Source organism: Haemorhous mexicanus, chromosome 36, assembly GCF_027477595.1.
Source record: "Haemorhous mexicanus isolate bHaeMex1 chromosome 36, bHaeMex1.pri, whole genome shotgun sequence".
Lineage (NCBI taxonomy): Eukaryota > Metazoa > Chordata > Aves > Passeriformes > Fringillidae > Haemorhous > Haemorhous mexicanus.
The window spans coordinates 332,237-347,118 of record NC_082376.1 but is presented as its reverse complement, the minus strand read 5'-3'; the positions used below and the strand labels follow the sequence as shown (position 1 = coordinate 347,118).

At 43.4% G+C, this 14,882-nt stretch overlaps 1 protein-coding gene across 13 annotated transcripts in view; it reads left to right on the top strand.

Annotated features, from left to right (window-relative positions):
- Positions 1 to 213: 213 nt before the first annotated feature.
- The window catches only part of POLR2I (RNA polymerase II subunit I), a 21,763-nt gene continuing 7,094 nt past the window's right edge, over positions 214 to 14,882 (top strand). For 10 of the 13 annotated variants that reach the window (XR_009490106.1, XM_059872520.1, XM_059872513.1 and 7 more), the window contains exons 1-3: positions 230 to 323; positions 2,048 to 2,150; positions 3,036 to 3,109. Coding sequence is in view for 12 of the 13 variants with exons in the window: in XM_059872520.1 (XP_059728503.1) it covers positions 265 to 323; positions 2,048 to 2,150; positions 3,036 to 3,109 (236 nt within the window). In the remaining variant the exon portion in view is untranslated. Of the gene's footprint in view, positions 324 to 2,047; positions 2,151 to 3,035; positions 3,110 to 10,945; positions 11,021 to 14,882 lie in introns of all 13 variants that reach the window. The other 3 variants (XM_059872524.1, XM_059872521.1, XM_059872523.1) reach the window with 3 other exon arrangements.

Sequence of the window (14,882 nt, the reverse complement as noted above, 5' to 3'; positions counted from 1 at the left end):
ACAAATGGAGGCTGACCAATAGGAAGAGAGAAAGGGAGGGGAAAATAGCAGTTCAGCCAATAAAAAGAAAAGTAGGTTGTGCCTAAGAGTAAATGGACCAATAAAATAAAGAATGGGCGGGGTAAGCATGGTCGGCCAATAGGAATAGGGCATATGCCGGTCTGAGGAAGCAGTGACTAATGAAAAGCTAGAAAGAGAATGATTGACAGGCGATTTGACCAATGGGATGAGGGAGGAGGTGGAAAGGGGCGCGTCCGCGCAGCCATGGACGGGGACGGCGCGTACGAGCCGGGCTTCGTGGGGATCCGGTTCTGCCAGGAATGGTGAGGGAAAACACCGGGAAAACACCGGGAATGAGGGGGGGGGGAAACAGCGGGAATGCGCCGGGGTGCACGGGGAGAGGCGGGGGGGACAGGCGGGGTGCAGCGGGAAATGGCGGGAATCGTGAGGGGAACACCGGGAGTCGTGAGGGGAAACGGGGATTGTGAGGGGAAAAAATGCAGGGAATTGTGAGGGGGAAAAAATACAGGGAATTGTGAGGGGAAAATATCAGGATTTTTGGGGGGAAACATCGGGAATTGTGAGGGGAAGAATACCGGGAATTGTGGTGGGGGAAAATGTGGAATTGTGAGGGAAAAACCCGGAAATTGTGAGGGGAAAAATACAGGGAATTGTGCGGGGAAAAATACAGGGAATTGTGAGGGGGAAAATTGGGAATTGTGAGGGAAAAACCCGGGAATTGTGAGGGGAAAAATACAGGGAATTGTGAGGGGGAAAATTGGGAATTTTGTGAGGGAAAAACCCGGGAATTGTGAGGGGGAAAATACAGGGAATTGTGAGGGGGAAAATTGGGAATTGTGAGGGGAAAACCCGGGAATTGTGAGAGGGAAAATGGGGAATTGTGAGGGAAAAACCCGGGAATTGTGAGGGAAAAATGCAGGGAATTGTGAGGGGGAAAATTGGGAATTGTGAGGGAAAAGCCCGGGAATTGTGAGGGGAAAAATGCAGGGAATTGTGAGGGGAAAAATACAGGGAATTGTGAGGGGGGAAATTGGGAATTTTGTGGGGAAAAACCCGGGAATTGTGAGGGGAAAAATTGGGAATTGTGAGGGAAAAACCCGGGAATTGTGAGAGGGAAAATGCAGGGAATTGTGAGGGGGAAAATTGGGAATTGTGAGGGAAAAACCCGGGAATTGTGAGGGGAAAAATGCAGGGAATTTTGAGGGGAAAAATACAGGGAATTGTGAGGGGGAAAATTGGGAATTGTGAGGGAAAAACCCGGGAATTGTGAGGGGGAAAATTGGGAATTGTGAGGGGGAAAATTGGGAATTGTGAGGGAAAAACCCGGGAATTGTGAGGGAAAAATGCAGGGAATTGTGAGGGGGAAAATTGGGAATTGTGAGGGAAAAACCCGGGAATTGTGAGGGGAAAAATGCAGGGAATTGTGAGGGGAAAAATACAGGGAATTGTGAGGGGGGAAAATTGGGAATTTTGTGGGGAAAAACCCGGGAATTGTGAGGGGGAAAAATGCAGGGAATTGTGAGAGGGAAAATTGGGAATTGTGAGGGAAAAACCCGGGAATTGTGAGGGGGAAAATGCAGGGAATTGTGAGGGGGAAAATTGGGAATTGTGAGGGAAAAACCCGGGAATTGTGAGGGGAAAATTGGGAATTGTGAGGGAAAAACCCGGGAATTGTGAGAGGGAAAATGCAGGGAATTGTGAGGGGGAAAATTGGGAATTGTGAGGGAAAAACCCGGGAATTGTGAGGGGGAAAATTGGGAATTGTGAGGGAAAAATACAGGGAATTGTGAGGGGGAAAATGCAGGGAATTGTGAGGGGGAAAATTGGGAATTGTGAGGGAAAAACCCGGGAATTGTGAGGGAAAAATGCAGGGAATTGTGAGGGGGAAAATGGGGAATTTTGTGGTGGAAAATGGGGAATTTTGTGGGTGGAAAAATTGGGAATTTTGAGGGGAAAAAATTGGGAATTTTGTGGTGGAAAATGGGTAAATTTGTGGTGGAAAAGGGGGAAATTTGTGGTGGAAAAGGGCGGGAATTTCCCCCCCGGAGCCTCCCAGTAATCCCAGTTTGCCCAGTAACAACATGCTGTACCCCAAGGAGGACAAGGAGAACCGGATCCTGCTCTACGCTGTGAGTGCCCCAACTGGGACCAGTTTGGGACTGGGACTGGACCCTGACCCCTCCCAGTTCATCCCAGTCCGTCCCAGTCCCTCCCAGTTTGTCCAAGTCCCTCCCAGTGTCCTCCCAGTTTGTCCCAGTTCATCCCCAGGCCCCTCCCAGTGCCCCCAGTCCATCCAGTTTGTCCCGGGCCCTCCCAGTTCATCCCAGTCCATCCCAGTTTGTCTCAGTCCCCTCCCAGTCCCCTCCCAGTCCCTCCCAGTTTGTTCCAATCCCCTCCCAGTTTGTCGGAGTCCCTCCCAATCCCCTCCCAGTTGATCCCAGTCCATTCCCAGTGCTTACCCCAGGCCCTCCTAGTTCATCCCAGTCCCTTCCCAGTTTGTCCCAGTCCCTCCCAGTCCCCTCCCAGTTTATCCTAGTCCGTCCCAATCCCCCTCCCAGTCCCTCCAGTGCCTCCCAGTTGATCCCAGTTTGTCCCAGTGCAGGAGCTGTGATTACCCCAGTCCATCCCAGTCCATCCCAGTCCCTCCCAGTTTATCCAGTTGATCCCAGTCCCTCCCAGTGCCCCTCCCAGTCCCTCCCAGTCCATCCCAGTCCATCCCAGTGTTTACCCCAGTCCATCCCAGTCCCTCCCAGTTGATCCCAATCCCCTCCCAGTCCCATCCCAGTCCATCCCAGTCCCTCCCAGTTGATCCCAGTCCCCTCCCAGTCCCTCCCAGTGTCACTCCCAGCCCCTCCCAGTCCCGCCCAGTTGATCCCAGTTTGTCCCAGTGCAGGAACTGTGATTACCCCAGTCCATCCCAGTCCCATCCCAGTCCCTCCCAGTTGATCCCAGTCCCTCCCAGTCCCATCCCAGTCCCTCCCAGTGCCTCCCAGTTGATCCCAGTTTTGTCCCAGTGCAGGAACTGTGATTACCAGCAGGAGGCCGACAACAGCTGCATCTACGTCAACAAGATCACGCACGAAGTGGAGTGAGTGCTCCCCAAATGGCCCCAAATAGCCCCAAAAATAGCCCTCAATACTCCCAAAATATCCCTAAAATATCCCCAAAATATCCCTAAAATATCCCTAAAATGTCCCCAAAAATACCCCTAAAATGTCCCCAAAATATTCCCAAAAAATCTCTAAAATGTCTCTGAAAATACTCCTAAATGTCCCCAAAATACCCCAAAATATTCCCTACATATTCCCAAAAACATCCCTAAAATGTCCTCAAAATATTCCCAAAAATATCCCTAAAATGTCCCCAAATATCCCAAAAATATCCTAAAATGTTTCCAAAGTATCCCAAAATACTCCCAAAAATATCCCAAAATATTCCCAAAACCATCCCTAAAATGTTCCCAAAATAACCCAAAATATTCTCTAAATATTCCCAAAAATATCCCTAAAATGTTTCCAAAATATCCCAAAAATACCCCTAAAATGTCCCCAAAGTACCCCAAAATATCCCCAAAAAATCCCAAAATATTCCCAAAAAATCCCTAAAATGTCCTCAAAAATATCCCTAAAATTGTCCCCAAAATACCCCTAAAATGTCCCCAAAATATTCCCAAAAAATCTCTAAAATGTCTCTGAAAATACTCCTAAAATGTCCCCAAAATACCCCAAAATATTCCCTACATATTCCCAAAAACATCCCTAAATGTCCTCAAAATATTCCCAAAAATATCCCTAAAATGTCCTCAAAATATCCCAAAAATATCCCTAAAATGTTTCCAAAGTATCCCAAAATACTCCCAAAAAATATCCCAAAATATTCCCCAAAACCATCCCTAAAATGTTCCCAAAATAACCCAAAATATTCTCTAAATATTCCAAAAATATCCCTAAAATGTTTCCAAAATATCCCAAAAATACCCCTAAAATGTCCCCAAAGTACCCCAAAATATCCCAAAAAATCCCAAAATATTCCCAAAAAATCCCTAAAATGTCCTCAAAAATATCCCCTAAAATGTCCCCAAAATACCCCTAAAATGTCCCCAAAATATTCCCAAAAAATCTCTAAAATGTCTCTGAAAATACTCCTAAAATGTCCCCAAAATACCCCAAAATATTCCCTACATATTCCCAAAAACATCCCTAAAATGTCCTCAAAATATTCCCAAAAAATATCCCTAAAATGTCCCCAAAATATCCCAAAAATATCCCTAAAATGTTTCCAAAGTATCCCAAATACTCCCAAAAATATCCCAAAATATTCCCAAAACCATCCCTAAAATGTTCCCAAAATAACCCAAAATATTCTCTAAATATTCCCAAAATATCCCTAAAATGTTTCCAAAATATCCCAAAAATACCCCTAAAATGTCCCCAAAGTACCCCAAAATATCCCCAAAAAATCCCCAAAATATTCCCAAAAAATCCCTAAAATGTCCTCAAAAATATCCCTAAAATGTCCCCCAAAATACCCTAAAATATCCCCAAAAAATATCCCAAAATATTCCCAAAAAATCCCTAAAATGTCCCCAAAATACCCCAAAAATATCCCAAAAAATATCCCAAAATATTCCCAAAAAATCCCTAAAATGTCCCCAAAATACCCCAAAATATCCCCAAAAAATATCCCAAATATTCCCAAAAATCCCTAAAACGTCCTCAAAAATATCCCTAAAATGTCCCCAAAATACCCCAAAAATATCCCCAAAATATCCCAAAATATCCCAAAAAATCCCTAAAATGTCCCCAAAATATCCCAAAAATATTCCCAAAAAATATCACAAAATATTCCCAAAAAATCCCTAAAACGTCCTCAAAAATATCCCTAAATGTCCCCAAAAATATCCCTAAAATATCCCTAAAATGTCCCCAAAAATATCCCTAAAATGTCCCCAAAATACCCCAAAAATATCCCCCAAAAATATCCCAAAATATTCCCAAAAAATCCCTAAATGTCCCCAAAATACCCCAAAAATATCCCCAAAATACCCCTAAAATGTCCCCAAAATACCCCAAAATATCCCCCAAAAAATCCCAAATATTCCCAAAAATATCCCAAAATATCTCCAAAATATCCCTAAAATGTCCCCAAAAATATCCCTAAAATGCCCCCAAAAATACCCCAAAAAATCCAAAAAATTCCCAAAAAATCCCTAAAGTGTCCCCAAAAATATCCCTAAAATGTCCCCCAAAATACCCCAAAAATATCCAAAAATATTCCCAAAAAATCCCTAAAATGTCCCCAAAAATATCCCTAAAATATCTCCAAAAAACCCCAAAAATGTCCCCAAAATATCCCCAAAATATTTCCTAAATTGTCTCCAAAATATCTCCAAAAATATTCCCAAAATATTCCCAAAATAACCCCAAAAATCCCTAAAATGTCCCCAAAATCCCCCAAAATATCCCTCAAATATCTCCTAAATATTTCTAAAAAATCCCTAAAATGTCCCAAAAATATCCCTAAAATGTCCCCAAAAATACCCCAAAATATCCCCAAAAAATCCCTAAAATATCCCCAAAATACCCCTAAAATGTCCCCAAAATATTCCCAAAAATCTCTAAAATGTCTCTGAAAATACTCCTAAAATGTCCCCAAAATACCCCAAAATATTCCCTACATATTCCCAAAACATCCCTAAAATGTCCTCAAAATATTCCCAAAAATATCCCTAAAATGTCCCCAAAATATCCCAAAAATATCCCTAAATGTTTCCAAAGTATCCCAAAATACTCCCAAAAATATCCCAAAATATTCCCAAAACCATCCCTAAAATGTTCCCAAAATAACCCAAAATATCTCTAAATATTCCCAAAAATATCCCTAAAATGTTTCCAAAATATCCCAAAAATACCCCTAAAATGTCCCCAAAGTACCCCAAAATATCCCCAAAAAATCCCAAAATATTCCCAAAAAATCCCTAAAATGTCCTCAAAAATATCCCTAAAATGTCCCCCAAAATACCCTAAATATCCCCAAAAAATATCCAAAATATTCCCAAAAATCCCTAAAATGTCCCCAAAATACCCCAAAATATCCCCAAAAAATATCCCAAAATATTCCCAAAAAATCCCTAAAATGTCCCCAAAATACCCCAAAAATATCCCCAAAAAATATCCCCAAAATATTCCCAAAAAATCCCTAAACGTCCTCAAAAATATCCCTAAAATGTCCCCAAAATACCCCAAAAATATCCCCAAAAATATCCAAAATATTCCCAAAAAATCCCTAAAATGTCCCCAAAATATCCCAAAAATATTCCCAAAAAATATCACAAAATATTCCCAAAAAATCCCTAAAACGTCCTCAAAAATATCCCTAAAATGTCCCCAAAAATATCCCTAAAATATCCCTAAAATGTCCCCAAAAATATCCCTAAAATGTCCCCAAAATACCCCAAAAATATCCCCCAAAAATATCCCAAAATATTCCCAAAAAATCCCTAAAATGTCCCCAAAATACCCCAAAAATATCCCCAAAAATACCCCTAAAATGTCCCCCAAATACCCCAAAATATCCCCAAAAAATCCCAAAATATTCCAAAAATATCCCAAAATATCTCCAAAATATCCCTAAAATGTCCCCAAAAATATCCCTAAAATGCCCCAAAATACCCCAAAAAATCCAAAAAAATTCCCAAAAAATCCCTAAAGTGTCCCCAAAAATATCCCTAAAATGTCCCCAAAATACCCCAAAAATATCCAAAAATATTCCCAAAAAATCCCTAAAATGTCCCCAAAAATATCCCTAAAATATCTCCAAAAAACCCGCAAAAATGTCCCCAAAATATCCCCAAAATATTTCCTAAATTGTCTCCAAAATATCTCCAAAAATATTCCCAAAATATTCCCAAAATAACCCCAAAAAATCCCTAAAATGTCCCCAAAATCCCCCAAAATATCCTCAAATATCTCCTAAATATTTCTAAAAAATCCCTAAAATGTCCCCAAAAATATCCCTAAAATGTCCCCAAAATACCCCAAAATATCCCCAAAAAATCCCTAAAATATCCCCAAAAATACCCCTAAAATGTCCCCAAAAATATCCCTAAAATGTCCCCAAAATACCCCAAAAATATCCAAAAATATTCCCCAAAAATCCCTAAAATGTCCCCAAAATACCCCTAAAATGTCCCCAAAATGCCCCAAAATATCCCCAAAAAATCCAAAAAAATTCCCAAAAAATCCCTAAAGTGTCCCCAAAAATATCCCTAAAATGTCCCCAAAATACCCCAAAAATATCCTCAAAAATATCTCCTAAATATTTCTAAAAAATCCCCAAAATGTCCCCCAAAAATATCCCTAAAATGTCCCCAGAATACCCCAAAAATATCCAAAAATATTCCCAAAAAATCCCTAAAATGTCCCCAAAAATATCCCTAAAATATCTCCAAAAAACCCCAAAAATGTCCCCAAAATATCCCCAAAATATCTCCTGAATTGTCCCCAAAATATTCTCCAAAAGCATTCCCAAAATACCCCAAAATAACCCCAAAAAATCCCTAAAATGTCCCCAAAATACCCCAAAAATACCCCCAAAAATATCCCAAAATATTCCCCAAAATATCCCAAAATATCTCCAAAAAATCCCTAAAATGTCCCGAAAATATTCCTAAAATGTCCCCAAAATACCCCAAAATATCCTCAAAAATATCTCCTAAATATTTCTAAAAGATCCCTAAAATGTCCCCAAAAATATCCCTAAAATGTCCCCAAAATACCCCGAAAATACTCCCAAGAATATCCCAAAATATCTCCAAAAAATCCCTAAAATGTCCCGAAAATATTCCTAAAATGTCCCCAAAATACCCCCAAAATATCCTCAAAAATATCTCCTAAATATTTCTAAAAGATCCCTAAAATGTCCCCAAAAATATCCCTAAAATGTCCCCAAAATACCCCAAAAAATCCCCAAAAATATCCCAAAATATTCCCAAAAAATCCCTAAAATATTCCCAAAAAATATCCCTAAAATGTCCCCCAAAATACCCCCCAAAAATATCCCAAAATATCTCCAAAAAATCCCTAAAATGTCCCCAAAAAATACCCCTAAAATGTCCCGAAATACCCCAAAAATATCCCCAAAAAATCCCTAAAATATCCCAAAAAAAATCCCTAAAGTGTCTCCAAAAATATCCCTAAAATGTCCCCAAAATACCCCAAAAATATCCAAAAATATTCCCAAAAAATCCCTAAAATGTCCCCAAAAAATATTCCTAAAATATCTCCAAAAAACCCCAAAAATGTCCCCAAAATATCCCAAAATATCCCCAAAATATCTCCTAAAAAATTCTGAAATATTTTGGAATTATCTCTGAAATATCCTAAAATATTCCCAAAATATCCCAAAAATATTCCTCAAATATTTCCTAAATATTCCCTAAATATTCCTTGGGGGGAATTTGGGGAATTTGGGGTGGATTTTTGGATTTTTTGGGGCATTCTGGGGTCATTTTGGGAAGATTTTTTGGGGGATTTTTAGGGAATTCTGGGTGGATTTGGGGGCAATTTTTTTGGAATTTTTAGGGAATTTTGGGGAATTTTTTTGGAATTTTTAGGGAATTTTGGGGGAATTTTTTGGAATTTTTAGGGAATTTTGGGGAATTTTTTTGGAATTTTGGGTGGAATTTTAGGTGGATTTTAGGGAATTTTGGGGGAATTTTTTGGAATTTTTAGGGAATTTTGAGGAATTTTTTTGGAATTTTTAGGGAATTCTGGCTGGAATTTTGGGGGAATTTTTTGGGAATTTTGGGTGGAATTTTGATGAATTTTAGGTGGATTTTTAGGGAATTTTGGGGGATTTTTTTTTAATTTTTAGGGAATTCTGGGTGGATTTTTGAGCAAATCTCAGGGGATTTTTTGGGAATTTTGGGTGGATTTTCCCGGAATTCTGGTGGATTTTGGGGGATTTTTGGGGAAATTTTTCAGGAATTTTGGGTGGAATTTTAGGTGGACTTTTAGGGAATTTTGGGGGCTTTTTTGGAATTTTTAGGGAATTTTGGGTGGATTTTTAAGGAAATCTCAGGGGATTTTGGGGAATTTTGGGTGGATTTTCCTGGAATTCTGGGTGGATTTTGGGGGAAATTTTTGGGGAATTTTGGGGAATTTTTCAGGAATTTTGGGTGGAATTTTGATGAATTTTAGGTGGATTTTTAGGGAATTTTGGGGGAATTTTGGGGGAATTTTTAGGGAATTTTGATGAATTTTAGGTGGATTTTTAGGGAATTTTGGTGGAATTTTTTGGAATTTTTAGGGAATTCTGGGTGGATTTTGGGGGAATTTTTTTGGAATTTTTAGGGAATTTTGGGGGAATTTTTTTGGAATTTTTAGGGAATTTTGGGGGAATTTTTTTGGAATTTTTAGGGAATTTTGGGGAATTTTTTTGGAATTTTGGGGGAATTTTTCGGGAATTTTGGGTGGGAATTTTAGGTGGATTTTTAGGTAATTTTGGGGAATTTTTTTGGAATTTTTAGGGAATTTTGATGAATTTTTTTGGAATTTTTAGGGAATTTTGGGGGAATTTTTCGGGAATTTTGGGTGGAATTTTAGGTGGATTTTGGGGGAATTTTAGGGAATTTTGGGGAATTTTTTGGAATTTTTAGGGAATTTTGATGAATTTTAGGTGGATTTTTAGGGAATTTTGGGGGATTTTTTTGGAATTTTGAGGGAATTTTGGGGGAATTTTTTTGGAATTTTGAGGGAATTTTGGGGGAATTTTTTTGGAATTTTTAGGGAATTTTGGGGGATTTTTAGGGAATTTTTAGGGAATTCTGAGTGGACTTTTGAGGAAATCTCAGGGGATTTTTTGGGAATTTTGGGTGGATTTTTAGGGAATTCTGGGTGATTTTTGGGGAATTTTTGGGGAATTTGGGTGGAATTTTGGTGAATTTTAGGTGAATTTTTAGGAATTTTGGGGGATTTTTTTTTTTTTTTTAGGGAATTCTGGGTGGATTTTTGGGGAATTTTTAGGGAATTTTGGGTGGAATTTTAGGTGGATTTTTAGGGAATTTTTAGGGATTTTTTTGAATTTTGGGTGGAATTTTAGGGGAATTTTTTGGGAATTTGGGTGGAATTTTGATGAATTTTGGGTGGATTTTTAGGAATTTTGGGGGATTTTTTTGGAATTTTTAGGGAATTTTGGGGGAATTTTGGGGAATTTTTCGGGAATTTTGGGTGGAATTTTGATGAATTTTAGGTGGATTTTTAGGGAATTTTGGGGGAATTTTTTTGGATTTTTAGGGAATTTTGGGGGAATTTTTTTGAATTTTTAGGGAATTTTGGGGGATTTTTTAGGGAATTTTTAGGGAATTCTGGGTGGATTTTTGAGGAAATCTCAGGGGATTTTTTGGGAATTTTGGGTGGATTTTTAGGGAATTCTGGGTGGATTTGGGGGAATTTTTCAGGAATTTTGGTGGAATATTGGTGAATTTTAGGCGGGGTTTTTAGGGAATTTTGGGGGAATTTTTTTGGAATTTTTTTGGAATTTTGGGTGGATTTTACTGGAATTCTGGGTGGACTTTTGAGGAAATCTCAGGGGATTTTTGGGGAATTTTGGGTGGATTTTCCCAGAATTCTGGGTGGATTTTTGGGGAATTCTGGGGGATTTTTTTTTTGAATTTTTAGGGAATTTTGGGTGGATTTTCCTGGAATTCTGGGTGGATTTTGGGGGAATTTTTCGGGAATTTTCCGGGAAGTTTTGGAGATTTTCTTAGGGAATCCTGGGTGGATTTTTGGGGATTTTTCGGGAATTTTGGGGGAATTTGGGCCGACGCCTTGGGGAGTCCATGGTGGGAGGAGGTTTTGGGAATTCTGGTGGGTCTGGGGGGGTTTGGGGGTGATTCTGTGGGGTTTTTGGGTCTTTGTGGCAGCGAGCTGACCCAGATCATCGCGGACGTGTCGCAGGACCCGACCCTGCCCCGCACGGAGGATCACCCCTGCCAGAAGTGAGGGCTGGGGACACCTGGGGGACACCTGGGGACACCTGGGGACACCTGGGGGACACCTGGGGGACATTTGGGGGACATCAGAGACACCCTGGGGACGTCAGAGCCACCTGGGGGACACCGGTGGGGGACACCTGGGGACACTGGGGGACACCTGGGGACACCTGGGGGACACCTGGTGGGGACACCTGGGGGACATCAGAGACACCCTGGGGACGTCAGAGCCACCTTGGGGACACCTGGGGGACACCTGGGGACATTTGGGGACACCTGGTGACCCAGATCATCGCAGACATGTCGCAGGACCCGATCCTGCCCCGCACAGAGGATCACCCCTGCCAGAAGTGAGGGCTGGGGACACTGGGGGACACCTGGGGCCACCTTGGGGACACCTGGGGACACCTGGGGGACACCTGGGGGACACCTGGGGACACCTGGGGACACCTTGGGGACACCTTGGGGACACCTGGGGACACCTGGGGGCACCTGGGGGACATCAGAGCCACCTTGGGGACACCTTGGGGACGTCAGAGACACCTCGGGGACACCTTGGGGACACCTGGGGACACCTGGGGGACGTCAGAGCCACCTTGGGGACACCTTGGGGACATTTGGGGACACCTGGGTGACCCAGATCATCGCGGACGTGTCGCAGGACCCGACCCTGCCCCGCACTGAGGATCACCCCTGCCAGAAGTGAGGGCTGGGGACACCTGGGGACACCTGGGGGACACCTGGGGGACATTTGGGGGACACCTGGGGGACACCTGGGGACACCTGGGGACACCTGGGGGACATCAGAGACACCCTGGGGACATCAGAGCCACCTTGGGGACACCTTGGGGACATTTGGGGACACCTGGGGACACCTGGGGGACACCTGGGGACACCTGGGGGACATCAGAGACACCCTGGGGACGTCAGAGCCACCTGGGGGGACATTTGGGGACACCTGGGGGACACTTTGGAGACATTTGGGGACACCTTGGGGACAACTTGGGGACATCAGAGCCACCTTGGGGACGTCAGAGCCACCTTGGGGACACCTGGGGGACACCTGGGGGACATCAGAGCCACCCTGGGCACATCAGAGACACCTTGGGGACGTCAGAGCCACCTTGGGGACACCTTAGAGACATTTGGGACACCCTGGGGACACCTTGGGGATGTCAGAGCCACCTTGGAGACATTTGGGGACACCTGGGGGACATCAGAGCCACCTTGGGAACACCTGGGAGACATTTGGGGACACGTGGGGGACACCTTGGGGATGTCAGAGCACCTTGGGGACACCTTGGGAACACCTTGGAGGCATTTGGGGACACCTGAGGGACATCAGAGCCATTTTGGGGACAGCTGGGGGGACATCAGAGCCACCCTGGGGACATCAGAGCCACCTTGGGGACACCTTGGAGACATTTGGGGACACCTGGGGGACACCTTGGGGCCCTTTGGGGACACCTGGGGGACGTCAGAGACAGCTTGGGGACAGCTGGGGACACCTGGGGGAGGTCAGAGCCACCTTGGGGACACCTTGGAGACACTTGGGGACACCTGGGGGGACACCTTGGGGACATCAGGGAGCCTTGGGGACACCTGGGGACACCTTGGGGCCGTGTGTTGGTGTCCCCTGCAGGTGTGGCCACAAGGAGGCCGTGTTCTTCCAGTCCCACAGCGCCCGCGGCCGAGGTGAGACCCAAAAACCCCAAAAACCCCAAAATCCTCCCCAAAACCCCAAAATCCTCCCCAAAAAACCCCAAAATCCTCCCCAAAAAACCCCAAAAACCCAAAAATTCTCCCCAAAAAACCCAAAATCCTCCCCAAAATCCATCCCCCCAAAACCCCCCAAACCATCCTCCCCAAAACCCAAAATCCTCCCCCAAAAACCCCAAAATCCTGCCCAAAAACCCCAAATCCTCCCCCAAAAACCCCAAAATCCTCCCCAAAACCCCAAATCCTCCCCCAAACCCCCAAAATCCTCCCCAAAAAACCCCAAAATCCCTCCCAAAAAACCCCAAACCCTCCCCAAAAAAAACCCAAAATCCCCCCAAAAAACCCAAATCCTCCCCAAAAACCCCAAAATCCTCCCCAAAACAAAACCCCAAATCCTCCCCAAAAAAAACCCCAAAATTCTCCCCAAAAACCCCAAAATCCTCCCCAAAAAAACCCCAAAATCCTCCCCAAAAAAACCCCAAAATCCCCCTCAAAAACCCCCAAAATCCTCCCCAAAAAAACCCCAAAATCCTCCACAAAAAAAACCCCAAAATCTCCCCCAAAAAACCCCAAAATCCTCCCCAAAACCCCAAAATCCTCCCCAAAAATCCCAAAATCCTTCCCAAAAAAACCCCCAAATCCTCCCCCAAAACCCCAAATCCTCCCCCCAAAAACCCCAAAATCCTCCCCAAAAACCCCCAAATCCTCCCCAAAAACCCCAAAATCTCCCAAAAAAACCCCAAATCCCTCCCCAAAAAAACCCCAAAATCCTCCCCAAAAACCCCAAATCCTCCCCAAAACCCCCAAAATCCTCCCCAAAAACCCCAAAATCCTCCCCAAAACCCCCAAAATGTCCCCCAAAAAAACCCCAAAACCTCCCCAAAAACCCCAAAATCCTCCCCAAAAACCCCAAAATCCTCCCCAAAAACCCCCAAAATCCTCCCCAAAAACCCCAAAATCCTCCCCAAAAAAACCCCAAAATCCTCCCCAAAAACCCCAAAATCCTCCCCAAAAAAACCCCAAAAATCCTCCCCAAAAACCCCAAAATCCTCCCCAAAACCCCCAAAATCCTCCCAAAAAAACACCAAAATCCTCCCCAAAAAAACCCAAAATCCTCCCCCAAAAAAACCCCAAAATCCTCCCCCAAAAACCCCCAAAATCCTCCCCAAAAAAAACCCCAAAATCCTCCCCAAAACACCCCAAAATCCTCCCCAAAAACCCAAAATCCTCCCCAAAAAAACCCCAAAATCCTCCCCAAAACCCCCCAAAATCCTCCCCAAAAAAACCCCCAAAATCCTCCCCAAAAACCCCAAAATCCTCCCCAAAAACCCCAAAATCCTCCCCAAAAACCCCAAAATCCTCCCCAAAAACCCCAAAATCCTCCCCAAAAACCCCAAAATCCTCCCCCAAAAACCCCAAAATCCTCCCCAAAAACCCCAAAATCCTCCCCAAAAAACCCAAAATCCTCCCCAAAAACCCCAAAATCCTCCCCAAAAACCCCCAAAATCCTCCCCAAAAACCCCAAAATCCTCCCCAAAACCCCCAAAATCCTCCCCAAAACCCCCAAAATCCTCCCAAAAAACCCCAAAATCCTCCCAAAAAAAAACCCAAAATCCTCCCCAAAAAAACCCCAAAATCCTCCCCAAAAACCCCAAAATCCTCCGCAAAAAAAACCCCAAAATCCTCCCAAAAAAAACCCCAAAATCCTCCCCAAAAAAACCCAAAATCCTCCCCAAAAACCCCAAAATCCTCCCCAAAAACCCCAAAATCCTCCTCAAAAAAACCCAAAATCCTCCCCAAAAAAACCCCAAAATCCTGCCCAAAAACCCCAAAATCCTACCCAAAACCCCAAAATCCTCCTCAAAAACCCCAAAATCCTCCCCAAAAACCCAAAATCCTCCCAAAAAAACCCCAAAATCCTCCCAAAAACCCCCAAAATCCTCCCCAAAAAACCCCAAAATCCTCCCAAAAAAACCCCCAAAATCCTCCCAAAAACCCCCAAAATCCTCCCCAAAAAAACCCCAAAATCCTCCCTAAAACCCCAAATCCTCCCAAAAACCCCAAAATCCTCCCCAAAAACCCCAAAATCCTCCCCCAAATCCTCCCCAAAAACCCCAAAATCCTCCCCAAAAGCCCCAAAATCCACCCC